At 44.9% G+C, this 14,073-nt stretch overlaps 1 protein-coding gene across 1 annotated transcript; it reads left to right on the plus strand.

The window, feature by feature from the left end:
- The first annotated feature begins 1,641 nt into the window (after window positions 1-1,641).
- On the plus strand, window positions 1,642-8,457 carry LOC136610378 (olfactory receptor 10A7-like). The gene is made up of 3 exons (XM_066589610.1): window positions 1,642-1,728; window positions 6,419-6,496; window positions 7,540-8,457. Exons 1-3 carry the CDS (start codon window positions 1,642-1,644, stop codon window positions 8,455-8,457), a joined length of 1,083 nt encoding a protein of 360 aa, XP_066445707.1.
- The last annotated feature ends 5,616 nt before the right edge of the window (window positions 8,458-14,073 follow it).

Consider the following 14,073-nt stretch of genomic DNA (forward strand, 5'->3'; position numbering starts at 1 on the left):
GGATGGACTTTCAGGCTGATCCTCACGGTTTTGGGAAGGGTCCCATAAATCTTTGCTCTAGCTTGGGAGAGGGTGCATGGGTCTTTAGGTTCTTGGTTGACAACCATAGCTTATCACCAACCTGGAAGATCAGGACCACTTAGTGTTGTCTGTCTGTCACTTTATTAAAGATATCCTGGGTGATATCGTAAGGCTTCCTTCAATTCCCTCTGAGTTTCAGCCAATACCATCAGTCTATGCTTGACTGTTTGGACAAGAGTAGGAAGGCCTGGAATAAATACAGCATGTGTACCGTAGTTAACATAGAACAGGCTCTGGGTGGAGGACCTGTGTTGGGTATTGTTGTAGATGTCAGCTGTGGATAAATAATTCACCCAATTGTCCTGGAGATGGGAGATGAAGTAGTGGAGAAACTGCTCTAGAGTCCAGTTTGTACTTTCGGTCTGGCCATTAGGCTGCATATGAAAGGCAGGGGAGATATTTACGGTAGTTCCCAGGGACATGCAGAAGTGTTTCCAGAACTTTGAGGTGAACTGAACCCCTCTGTCAGAGATCCCATTATCAGGAATTCCACATAGTCCAAACACTTCCTGAATATTCAGTTCTGCAGTGTACTCGGTGGTGGGAATCTTTTCTATAGGGATGAAGTGAGCCATTTTCTTAAGTTGGTCCATGACAACAAGGATGGTAGTCATCCCTTTCAAGGGGGGCAAATTCACTATAAAGTCCTTAAGTATAGATCCTCGCGGCCTGGAAGGGACTCGAAGAGGCTGTAGGAAACCCAGAGAGCAAGCTTGTGGTGTTTTGTTCCAAGTACATACTTTGCAAGAGGTGACATACCTCTTCACATCCCTTCTGCAGTCGTGCCAACAGAAGGAACAAAGTAGAAGTTCTAAAGTTTTTGTGACCCCAAGGTGACCAGCAATATTAGAAACATGGACTAGTTTATGGACTTTGAGTCGACCAGGTGTTCTCACCTCCAAAGCTTATCTATAAAAAAAAGCTTCACATCTTTAGAAGCACGACTCAAGAGGGGGTCTTTTTCGTATCCTCCCTTAAACTGTGTTAGAAGGTCTTTAGAGTGCAAGAGACTCGAAAAAAAATGGCAGGGGGTGGGGATTGTGTTGTCTGTATATGACCTCTCTTCAGGCTCCGAAAATATTCTGGACAATGCATTTGCTTTGCCATTTCTGGAACCGGGGTGGTAGGGCACAATGAACTTAAACCTGGAGAGGAACAGGGCCCATCATGCTTATCTCACAGATAACCTCTTGCAAGTAGAGAGAAATTCTTATGTTCAGTAAGATGATGAGCTGCTTCCAAGTGGCGCCTCCATTCGGTGAAAGCCACCTTGATGGCCAGAAGCTCTTTATCCCTACATCATAGTTTTTCTCCACAGGTGATAAGGTGTAGGACAGAAATGCACAAGGATGTAGTTGCATCTTATCTCCAACTCATGAAAGGATAGCTCCAACAGCAGAGTCATAGGCATCCACCTCCACAACAAAAGGCAACTCTGGTCTTGGTTAAATCAATATTGGTGCTGAAGTAAAGAGTCTCTAGCTTCTTCAAAGCAATTTGTGCCTCCGGGGACCAGTAAAACGTGTGTTTGTTTTTTTTGTGAGGTAGGTGATGTGAGAAATGACCTTTGAGAAGTCTTTGATAAATCTTGTTTCTTCTTTCAAGTTTCTTGGAATGGGTCAATCTAGGATGGTTTTAATCTTGCTGGTATCCATACTTGGGCATCAATGACATAATAGATCTCAAGAATTGCATTTGGGTCTGTCATTCCAAGACTGTCCGAATGTGCCTGTGGTTGGGGTGAAAGTCTTCATTTATTTATATGCTGTCCAAAAAAGACTGTTTCTAAATTGACACAATTGCCAAAAAAATTAAAATCTTCATTTTTTCCTTCTGCTTAGATTCATTCAAAAGCTATGGGGTCAAAATACGCAATATGCCCCTAGATAAATTTGTTAAAGGGGTTGTCCCGCGCCGAAACGGTTTTTTTTTTTTAACACCCCCCCCCCGTTCGGCGCGAGACAACCCCGATGCAGGGGTTAAAAAAACACACCGGGTAGCACTTACCCGAATCCCGGCGGTCCGGCGTCTTCATACTCACCTGCTGAAGATGACCGCCGGGATCCTGTCTCTCCGTGGACCGCAGGGCTTCTGTGCGGTTCATTGCCGATTCCAGCCTCCTGATTGGCTGGAATCGGCACGTGATGGGGCGGAGCTACACGGAGCCGGCGTTCTGCACGAGCGGCCCCATTGAAGACAGCAGAAGACCCGGACTGCGCAAGCGCGGCTAATTTGGCCATTAGAGGCCGAAAATTAGTCGGCACCATGGAGACGAGGACGCCAGCAACGGAGCAGGTAAGTATAAAACTTTTGATAACTTCTGTATGGCTCATAATTAATGCACAATGTACATTACAAAGTGCATTAATATGGCCATACAGAAGTGTATAGACCCACTTGCTGCCGCGGGACAACCCCTTTAAGAGGTCTAGTTTTCAAAATAGCATCATTTGTGGGGGGGGGTTTATTGTTTTGGCCACTCAAGGGCTCTACAAGTGTGTAATGGGGCCTAAAACACCGTCAAGCAAAATGTCTGTTCTGAAAGTCACTGGCTACTCCTTTCGATTTGAGCGCCGTTGTACAGACATTAGATTAGGGCCACGACGGGTATGTTTCTGAACACAGGGCAAGCAGGGGATACATTTTTGGGTGAACGTTTGCATTCTTATGTGTGCTGTACAAAAAAAAAACTGTTTTTCAAATGACACAATTAGCAAAAAGAGGAAAATTTTAATTTTTTCCTTGTGCTTTGCTTAGATTCATTCAAAAACTGTGGGGTCAAAATATGCAATACACGCCTAGATGAATTAATTTAGGGGTCTAGTTTTCAAAATTGGGTCATTTGGGGGGTTCTTCATTGCTTTGGCCACTCAATGGTTTTATAACTGTGCAATGGGGCCTAAATCGCCTTCAAGCAAAATTTCTGTTCTGAAAGCCACCGGCTGCTCCTTTCGGTTTGGGCCCCGTTGTGCATACAGACATAAGATAAGGGCTAGAGATGAGCGAGCATACTCGTCCGAGCTTGATACTCGTTCGAGTATTAGGGTGTTCGAGATGCTCGTTACTCGTAACGAGTACCACGCGGTGTTCGGGTTACTTTCATTTTCTTCCCTGAGAAATTTGTGCGCTTTTCTGGCCAATAGAAAGACAGGGAAGGCATTACAACTTCTCCCTGCAACGTTCAAGCCCTATACCACCCCCCTGCAGTGAGTGGCTGGCGAGATTAGGTGTCACCCGAGTATTAAAATCTGCCCCTCCCGCGGCTCGCCACAGATGCCTTCTGACATAAATCAGGGAAAGTGCTGCTGCTATAGGGAGACCGTTAGGAGTTATTTTAGGCTTCAAGAACCCCAACGGTCCTTCTTAGGCCATAGAAATCGCAGATCGCACCTATGTGCGATCTGCGATTCCTGTTCTCTTCTCTATATGCGCTCAATGGGGCCGGCGGCGGCAGCGCTGACCCCATTGAGAACATATAGAAGACAAATCATTCTTCTCTGCCACAGCTGTAACAGAGAAGAACGATGTTTGCCCATTGAATTCAATGGAGCCGGCAATACAGCAGGTTCCACTGAAAGTACTGGGCTGCCGGCGATCGCGGGATGAATTGTCGGGAAGGGCTTAAATATATAAGCCCTTCCCTGCAATTCATCCAGAAATGTGTTACAATAAAAATATATACCAGCGTATAAGGCGACGGGGCGTATAAGACGACCCCCCAACTGTCACCTTATACGCCGGCAATACAGTGGAGCAAAGAATAAAAATCATTACTCACTTCTCCTGGCGTTCTGCGGTGCTGCTGCAGGCTGTCGCTCCCTCCTGGTCCATGGCAGAGCATTGCTTTCTCTACAAAGGGTTTTAAATCCCCGCCTCCAGAAACACACATGCCTTCAGCCAATCACAGCCAATGACAATGATGTCATTGAATGGCTGTGATTGGCTGAAGGCACATATTTAAGCCCTTCCCGACAATTCATCCTGCGATCGCCGGCAGCCCATTGCTTTCAGTGGAACCTGCTGTATTGCTGGCTCCATTGAATTCAATGGGCAAACATCGTTCTTCTCTGCCACAGCTGTAACAGCTATGGCAGAGGAGAACGATCTTTATGCTGACAGTGCGGGGGGGGGGGGGCACTCTTGCCGCTATTGTGGCTTAATAGTGGGACCTGTGAACTTGAGATGGAGCCCAACATGTAGCCCCTCGCCTGCCCTATCCGTTGCTGTGTCGTTCCCATCACTTTCTTGAATTGCCCAGATTTTCACAAACGAAAACCTTAGCAACTATCGGCGATATACAAAAATGCTCGGGTCGCCCATTGACTTCAATGGGGTTCGTTACTCGAAACGAACCCTCGAGCATTGCGAAAAGTTCGTCCCGAGTAACGAGCACCCGAGCATTTTGGTGCTCGCTCATCTCTAATAAGGGCAATAATTAAAGGGGATGTCCCGCGCCGAAACGGGTTTTTTTTTTTCAAACCCCCCCCCCCCCCCGTTCGGCGCGAGACAACCCCGATGCAGGGGTTAAAAAAGAACACCGGAGAGCGCTTACCTGAATCCCCGCTCTCCGGTGACTTATTACTTACCTGCTGAAGATGGCCGCCGGCATCTTCTCCCTCGGTGGACCGCAGGGCTTCTGTGCGGTCCATTGCCGATTCCAGCCTCCTGATTGGCTGGAATCGGCACGTGACGGGGCGGAGCTACACGGAGCTACACGGGCCTATTGAGAACAGAAGAAGACCCGGACTGCGCAAGCGCGGCTAATTTGGCCATTAGACGGCGAAAATTAGTCGGCTCCATGGGAACGAGGACGCCAGCAACGGAGCAGGTAAGTGAAAAACTTCTTATAACTTCTGTATGGCTCATAATTAATGCACAATGTACATTACAAAGTGCATTAATATGGCCATACAGAAGTGTATAGACCCACTTGCTGCCGCGGGACAACCCCTTTAATATAGAAATCCTTATTTTCATGTGCACTATAGAAAAAAAAATTGCCTTTTAAATTAAATGTTATTTTTCCTCCTCTAAATTGCATTTATTCCTGAAAAAACTGTTGAGTCAAAATACTCATGACACCCCTCAATGAATACATTAAGGGATGTGGTTTTTAAAATTGGGAGATTTCTGGGGGTATCTATCATACTGAAACCTATGAGCCTTTGCAATCATGGCTTTGTGCAGGAAAACAAAGTGTTCCTCAAAATGTTGATAATCAATGTTAAATGTGTATGTCTCCTAAATAGTTATAAAAAACTAACGTTTTTAAATGTGCATCCGGAATAAAGTAAACAGATGGAAATATATATCCTATCAAACATTTGTACAGTATGTTTGCAAATATTTGAGATTTTGCATTCAAAATTGTGAAAAATTGCCATTTTATTCAAAATTTTTCCAACTTTGGCGCTTTTAATAAATATACACAAATTCTATTTTTACCACCTAAATCAAGTACAATATGTGGCAAAAATACAATGTCTGAATCACTTAGATATGCACAATCTTAATGGAGTAATTCTATGTTATAGATTTCCAAAATTTGGCTTGGTCATTAAGTCGCAAACAGGCTTGATAACTAAGAGGTTAAAGGGGTCACAACTTGATTATTCAATGCTAGGTGGAAAAGTACCTAATCTATTTCTCTAACTTCCCGATGTTCTACAACCGTGAATTTATGGCAGGACCATTCTTTAGGACCTTATTGGGAAAAGTAAAGGGGTCACAATTTTATTATTCAATGCCAATTACAAAAGTAAGTGCACCCCTATGTAATGTACTTAATCTATTTCTCTAACTCCCCGGGTCGCACAAACATGAAATTTGGCATGAGCATTTTTTGGGTCCTACATAAGAAAAGTAAAGAGATCACAACTTGATTATTCAGTGCAATGTGCAAAAGTAAATGGAAATCTAATTCTGTTAGATGCACTGTTCAAACGCAATCTTCTGCTTCTGTGTCTGGCAAACATGGGCGTTGTCCCATTCTCTCTGTTCCCCGAGCTTATATTCACACTCTTCCAGCACTCCTATGGTTAATAGCTTCTGGTCCCCTGTTCAGCTGATGCTCCTTTTCTAATCACCGTTCTGTATAGCTGCCCTGGGCCTTTCAGACCTTGCTACAGTGTTGTTGAGAGTTTTGTTCCCAACATGTCCTGGCCACCTGCTGCTTCAGCAGTTACCTTGCTACCTTGCATTCTACTTGTGTTCTGTGTTCTTCAATCTTGTACTCTGTTTTCTGTTGTTCCCATTGCCTGCTTCTGTGTTTATCCTTGTCTGCTTGTTCCTCTTTTGTTTCTGTACTCCACAGTGTTGTTCTGTCTTTGTCTAATAGGTGTTCTGGCCCGCCAGGGTAAATCAGCACCTAGAGGAAGACCTAGAGGTCGTCCTTATCAGGACTAGTTCTCCGCTTGTAGGCAGGGGTTTCCCTCTCCTGGTTATCAGTTCAGGGCAAGTTACCTTCCCTAGTTTCCATACATATATGGGGCTGTTCATCTGGTGTCTTACCTCCTATGCTGAGGTTTTCTGTCAGCTGCGCTGGATAGAATCTTCACCTACCCGATAGGTTGACACAGTGGTTTCACATCCACAGTCTTTACAAATTCTCTAACTTTCCTGTGTCATTCAAACATTAAATTTGGCACGACCATTCCTTAGGTCCTAAATAAAAAAAGAAAAGGGGCCACAACCCGATTATTCAATGCTAAACGTAAAGGCAAGTGCACCCCTATGTTATGTAACTTCCCGATGTTGTATAAATTTGAAATTTGCTATGACCATTCTTTAAATCCTAATAGGAGAAATAATTTTTTCAGAAGCCATAAAGCCTATGGAAATGATTTGTAAACTGAGGAGAAACTACCTCACCTCTATCTGTATATGTTGAGTAGAAGTTAACGCTCCTCCATGTGTATATATTCAGGAGACTCTAACGCTCCACTGTGTGCATATACTGAGGAGACTCTACCTTACCTCTGTGTATATTTAATGTGGAGAATCTACCTCACCTCTATGTGTATATACAAGATATACAGATAAGGAGGGGCCGCAACATCTATTCTGGAGGGTTAATTTGAAAAAAGAGGGTTGTTACATTTAAAAGTAAAAAGTGAGGAGAGTGGGAGGGGTGACACATTCTGCAGAGGGACATATACATATTTTGTTCCTTGGTTCCTCTGAAGTAACCATGACTCCATAAAATTTTCTGTGCGAACAACAGCTGTACCAAATTAATTCAGGCAAAGCCAGGTATATTAGCTAGTCTCTACATATATGTATGAGCCTCCTCTTTTGAGCAATTCTCTCAGGATGCATCTTTATCCTGGAAAGGGCTTTCTTGGCCAGATAGGTAGAACATCTGTATACTTGTGCATTAATTAAACTGCATTTGTATGACTAGATGTTGATAGATGATGAATAATGTTCTCATAGCATTTTTTTCCCTTCTAAACACAGGGAAGGAATCTTACAGCGGTCACAGAGTTTTTCCTCTTAGGATTTCAAGCTAGTAAATGTGTACGTGCTTTCCTCTTCTGTTTTCTCCTGGTGGTTTACTGTGGAACAATATGTGGGAACCTCCTGATCATCACGCTGGTGTCCACCAGCAAGAACCTCCACACTCCAATGTACTTCTACATCTCACAACTGTCCATCAGTGATATCTTGTTAACAACGGATATTGTCCCCAACTTGCTACATATCCTGATGACTAATGGGGGGACCATTACTTTTATTGGTTGCATTACTCAATATTATTTCTTTGCAGCCTCAGAAGTATTTGAATGTTTTCTGCTCACAGTCATGTCTTATGATAGGTATGTGGCCATCTGTAATCCACTCCATTATTCTTCTGTCATGACAAGGACATGTTGCGTGAATTTGGCCATCATCGCTTGGTGTTTTGGTTTTTCCATTCCATTCATGACTACTGTCACCACAGCAATATTAAAATTTTGCGGACCGAATGTTATTGACCATTTTTTCTGTGACGTAAGTCCTCTTCTGGACCTGGCTTGCTCTGATATCTTCATTTTTCACCTCCAAATTATGTTACTAGCTTCACCTATATTAATCATCCCACCCACAGTAATAATTGTATCTTATGTCAAGATTATTGTTACCATATTAAGGATCCCGTCAGGTACTGGTAGACATAAAGCCTTCTCCACCTGTAGCTCCCACCTCATTGTGATCTCCATATTTTTCTGGACTCTGTTCAGTGCTTACTTTTTTCCAATACAAGAGCAAACCTTCAATAGTAGAAAGCTCTTGTCATTACTCTATACTGTATTTACTCCTTTCATCAACCCCATTATATACAGTCTAAGAAACAGCGATATAAGAAAAGCAGTAATGAAACTAATAAATATGTAACATATTTTCACTGCAAAGGTCTATACAGAGCAACAAGTAGTCATCAGGAGGGCTATAGGCATATATATGAGGGATGGTATAAAGCATTTGCAGATACACATATTCAATAGTAGTTTCCGCAAAAGGTAAAAAAAAGTAGGTACAAACAGTTGTATTGCAGTATTTGGCCCCTCATCAGTGCGCAATAAGTTTCTGGTTGGCTGGGTGAGAGGCCTGTAATATTACTTCTCACCCCCTACCAACTTGAAACCTTCTGTACACAGATGAGGAGTGAGTAGCACAAAACAGCAGTTCTACATGTACATGGGTATCTTTTGCTTATCTGTGTGATTCTCAGCGACTCTCTCTCTCCTACTCTCTACCAGTCAACACTCATGTTTCTTGTGCCTTTCTCTAGCCAAGCAAAGGTCCTTCTCGCTCACTGCTTAGTGGTAGCATCGGTATATCCTGGGTAGACTGGTCCCAACATGATACATTTTCCAGATGTAACCCTGAGATTAACATATTCAATCCTGCAAAGGTGCAATACACATTGCTCAAATGCATACTACACATAGAACACTGACACAAGGAATTTCTCAGTGTTTTACTCATTAACATCTTAAGAACCATCTACACAGTCTTGGACAGTGTCTATGGCCAAACCTCTATACGAACTCTCCCTTTGATTACTATTCAAAGCTTACCCATCCCGGTGTACTCAGACTCCCTGAGACGTCACTTTCTCTGTAAAGCCGTAATAGATGACAGCGTGTACAAGAGTGGTATGGCCATAACCACCAGAAAATTACTACTAGGATTGACAGAATCCAGGATGCACTAGGATTGCTATGGGGCACTTACATAATTCCTCTCCCCAAAGACTAAATAAATAAATCCAACACTCTAGCAGGACAAGAAAATAGAAAAGGGTGACTGGTAGGATTTGAAAAATATGAGGCAAGTGGAATGACCATCACTTCCCCTGAATTCTTGTGAAGGATGGTAACAAATCACAGTGGTATAGAGAGCTATATAAATTTAACTGAAACCCTTCACAGATATAGATTAAAATATAATGACATTTATTGAAAATTTCTAAAATTGTGGGCTCACATATAACACTTATAGACAATACGTAAAAAGGACAGGTAACATAAACAAAGAATAGGCCCTTATGGATATATGTAAGACAACGTATCTCTTGGATAGATTTTTAGAGATAGCTGCCGCTCATACAAATGAGAGAGGATAGAACTCCAGAAGGTGAAAGAGTGATATCCACGTCTAAGGATTATATGCACTTAGATGTTGATATGGTACAGGAATTGGTGCCTGTACTAGGGCACAATATTCTTATGTGTACTCTTGTTGCTAGAACACTTTTTTAATGACTTCCCATTGGTAGCACAGTTATTGTGTATACAGGTGCTAAACACATGGGCTCATTGTGTGTCAGTGATGCTGACCAGAACGTTTCGGAAAGCTCGCTCGACGCGTTTCCCTACCCATGTAGGGGGCAGTTCCTCAGGAGCGCAGGTAATTATTGCCCGAAAAGTATGTAAAGACAATAGAGCAACAGGATTAGTGCGTCAGGACATAGTCCTGCTGCAGTTTGATACTGCTAAGGTGATGCCACCTGTTCGATAGTCACCTCTTCTTGCTTGTCACTTCCCGTGCGGTATCTGTGTTGGTACCGCTATCGGGCTCTCTATTTGAATATTCAGAGAGGGAGAGGGTCATTCATCCCATCTGGCATATAAGATGGTATGTGCTAGTATTTGAATGCCTCAAATAGCACTTCCGTGTAGCAGATGGCGCCCTTTAATCAGGCTTAGTCACCGGCTAACGTTATTCAATAGGCCCCCCGTTCGGCGCGAGACAAACCCGATGCATGTGTTAAAAAAAATTTGACATACAGTATGCGAATGAGGTTGATAACCCTGCAGAATCTGACATAGAGAGCCATAATGAGGCTGAAACATAGCATCAAACCTATTTGCAGATCTTTTGGGAGAGGGGAGAGCTAGCGCAATTACAATTGAACGAATCCACAGAGCGGTGCGGCCAAAGCCAAAAGTAGGTGAACCATCGCGTGACATTTGCGGCCTTCTCTCTTTCAACGATACTTAAGAAATTTTATTGACCTCTAGAGGAAATGAACAGATAAACCACCAAGATTCACCTATCCAGCTTTTTCAGGACTTAGTCCCTGGGTAAAATTACCAGCACCACGACAGAAAAGTGACTAATGCTGTCTTTATTCTCTTTATGTTCTCATTTATTTGTTACAGCAATAAGATCTTGGTGTGGAGTAGAGATGAGCGAGCACCAAAATGCTCGGGTGCTCGTTACTCGAGACGAACTTTTCGCGATGCTCGAGGGTTCGTTTCGAGTAACGAACCCCATTGAAGTCAATGGGCGACCGGAGCATTTTTGTATTTCGCCGATGCTCGCTAAGGTTTTCATGTGTGAAAATCTGGGCAATTCAAGAAAGTGATGGGAACGACACAGCAACGGATAGGGCAGGCGAGGGGCTACATGTTGGGCTGCATCTCAAGTTCACAGTTCCCACTATTAAGCCACAATATCGGCAAGAGTGGGCCCCCCCTCCCAACAACTTTTACTTCTGAAAAGCCCTCATTAGCATGGCATACCTTAGCTAAGCACCACACTACCTCCAACAAAGCACAATCACTGCCTGCATGACACTCTGCTGCCACTTCTCCCGGGTTACATGCTGCCCACCCGCCCCCCACCCCTGCACGACGCAGTGTCCACAGCGCACACCAAACTGTCCCTGTGCAGCCTTCAGCTGCCCTCATGCCACGCCACCCTCATGTCTATTTATAAGTGCGTCTGCCACAGGAAAAGCAGGCACACACTGCAGAGGGTTGGCATGGCTAGGCAGCGACCCCCCCATAAAAGGGGCGGGGCGATAGTCCACAATGCTGTACAGAAGCAATGAGAAATCCAATCCTGTGCCACCTCCATCTGGAGCTGCACACGTGGGCATAGCAATGGGGAACCTATGTGCCACACACTATTCATTCTGTAAAGGTGTCTGCATGCCCCAGTCAGACCGCGTTTTTTTATAAATAGTCACAGGCAGGTACAACTCCGCAATGGGAATTCCGTGTGCACCCACAGCATGGGTGGCTCCCTGGAACCCACCCGCTGTACATAAATGTATCCCATTGCAGTGCCCATTACAGCTGAGGTAATGTCGTGGTTAATGCAGGTGGGCTTCGGCCCACACTGCATGCCCTAGTCAGACTGGGGTTCTTTACAAGTGGATAGATGTAGTAACAACTCCCTGTGGACCCACAGCATGGGTGGGTGCCAGGAAGCCACCGGCGGTACATAAATATATCCCATTGCATTGCCCATCACAGCTGAGGTAATGTCGTGGTTAATGCAGGTGGGCTTCGGCCCACACTGCATGCCCCAGTCAGACTGGGGTTCTTTACAAGTGGACAGATGTAGTAACAACTCCCTGTGGACCCACAGCATGGGTGGGTGCCAGGAAGCCACCAGCGGTACATAAATATATCCCATTGCATTGCCCATCACAGCTGAGGTAATGTCGTGCTTAATACAGGTGGGCTTCGGCCCACACTGCATGCCCCAGTCTGACTGGGGTTCTTTACAAGTGGACAGATGTAGGTTAAACTCCGTGTGCACCTACAGCATGGGTGGCTCCCTGGAACCCACCGGTAGTACATAAAAATATCCCATTGCATTGCCCATCACAGCTGAGGTAATATCCTGGTTAATGCAGGTGGGCTTCGGCCCACACTGCATGCCCCAGTCAGACTGGGGTTCTTTACAAGTGGACAGATGTAGTAACAACTCCCTGTGGACCCACAGCATGGGTGGGTGCCAGGAAGCCACCGGCGGTACATAAAAATATCCCATTGCATTGCCCATCACAGCTGAGGTAATGTCGTGCTTAATACAGGTGGGCTTCGGCCCACACTGCATGCCCCAGTCTGACTGGGGTTCTTTACAAGTGGACAGATGTAGGTTAAACTCAGTGTGCACCTACAGCATGGGTGGCTCCCTGGAACCCACCGGTAGTACATAAAAATATCCCATTGCACTGCCCATCACAGCTGAGGTAATGTCGTGGTTAATGCAGATGGGCTTCAGCCCACACTGCATGCCCCAGTCTGACTGGGGTTCTTTACAAGTGGACAGATGTAGGTTAAACTCCGTGTGCACCTACAGCATGGGTGGCTCCCTGGAACCCACCGGTAGTACATAAAAATATCCCATTGCATTGCCCATCACAGCTGAGGTAATGTCGTGGTTAATGCAGGTGGGCTTCGGCCCACACTGCATGCCCCAGTCAGACTGGGGTTCTTTACAAGTGGACAGATGTAGTAACAACTCCCTGTGGACCCACAGCATGGGTGGGTGCCATGAAGCCACCGGCGGTACATAAATATATCCCATTGCAGTGCCCTACTCAGCAGAGCTAACGTCAGATACAATACAGGTGGGCTTCGGCCCACACTGCATGCCCCAGTCAGACTGGTAATATGTACCTTAACAGTAACCTCGTTGGTGGTAATGTGGTGGTGACTGCGGACCTGGTAGCGCGGTTTTATGTAGTTGGCTTTCGGAATGTGGCCAGGATTAAGTGGACCGTGGCGGGGGGATGGTGGTGGTGCTCTCTTGTTGTGTCATTAAAGGTGAAATTCTTGGACTGCCATCTGACGGACCAATGCAAAGGTATTTGTCAAGAATGTTTTCATTGTTGGAGGAGGAGGGGGATGTTTTGGAGGCACTATGTGTCAGTAACAGTAACAGCGTTGGTGGGAAATGGCCTCGCCGCCATCATGTCTTTGTGAAGCCTCTGTTTCCACACCCCAGTGACATACCATTAGCAGCGGTATAGGCAGAGCCCAGAATTATTAACATTTCAGCGGTAGCATTAGGGACAGGCCCCACTAACATATCACTAGCAGCAGTATAGGGGGAGCGCAGTCTTAGTTCCATTTCAGTAATAGTAGCACTCAAGACAGGCCCCAGTAACATTCCCATTGCAGCAGTTTAGGGAGATAACAGTCTCTTTCACATTTCAGTAGCTGCAGTATAGACAAGGCCCCAGTTACATTTATGTAGCTAAAGTGTAGGCCAACCCCACACACCTTTCTGTACCATGAGTACAGGCGAAGAACATAGAAATTACTATGATTACACTGTAGGTGAGGGCCCAAAAAAATTGGTCTACCAACAGTACTAATGTACCTCAGAAAAAATTGGCCATGCCCAACCAAGATGGCAGGTGAAACCCATTAATCGCTTTGGTTAATGTGGTTTAAGTGGTAAAACTAGGCCTGGAGGCAGCCAAGTTGAACGAAAAATTGGTTCAAGTTAAAGTTTCAACGCTTTTAAGAGCATTGAAACGTATAAAAATTGTTTAGAAAAATTATATGAGTGAGCCTTGTGGCCCTAAGAAAAATTGCCGGTTCGGCGTGATTACGTGAGGTTTCAGGAGGAGGAGCAGGAGGAGGAGGAGGAATATTATACACAGATTGACGAAGCAGAAATGTCCCCGTTTTGGATGGTGAGAGAGAACGATGCTTCCATCCGCGGGTGCAGCCTACGTATTGCTTAGGTATCGCTGCT

This window comes from Eleutherodactylus coqui, chromosome 2, assembly GCF_035609145.1.
Source record: "Eleutherodactylus coqui strain aEleCoq1 chromosome 2, aEleCoq1.hap1, whole genome shotgun sequence".
NCBI classification, from domain to species: Eukaryota; Metazoa; Chordata; class Amphibia; order Anura; family Eleutherodactylidae; genus Eleutherodactylus; species Eleutherodactylus coqui.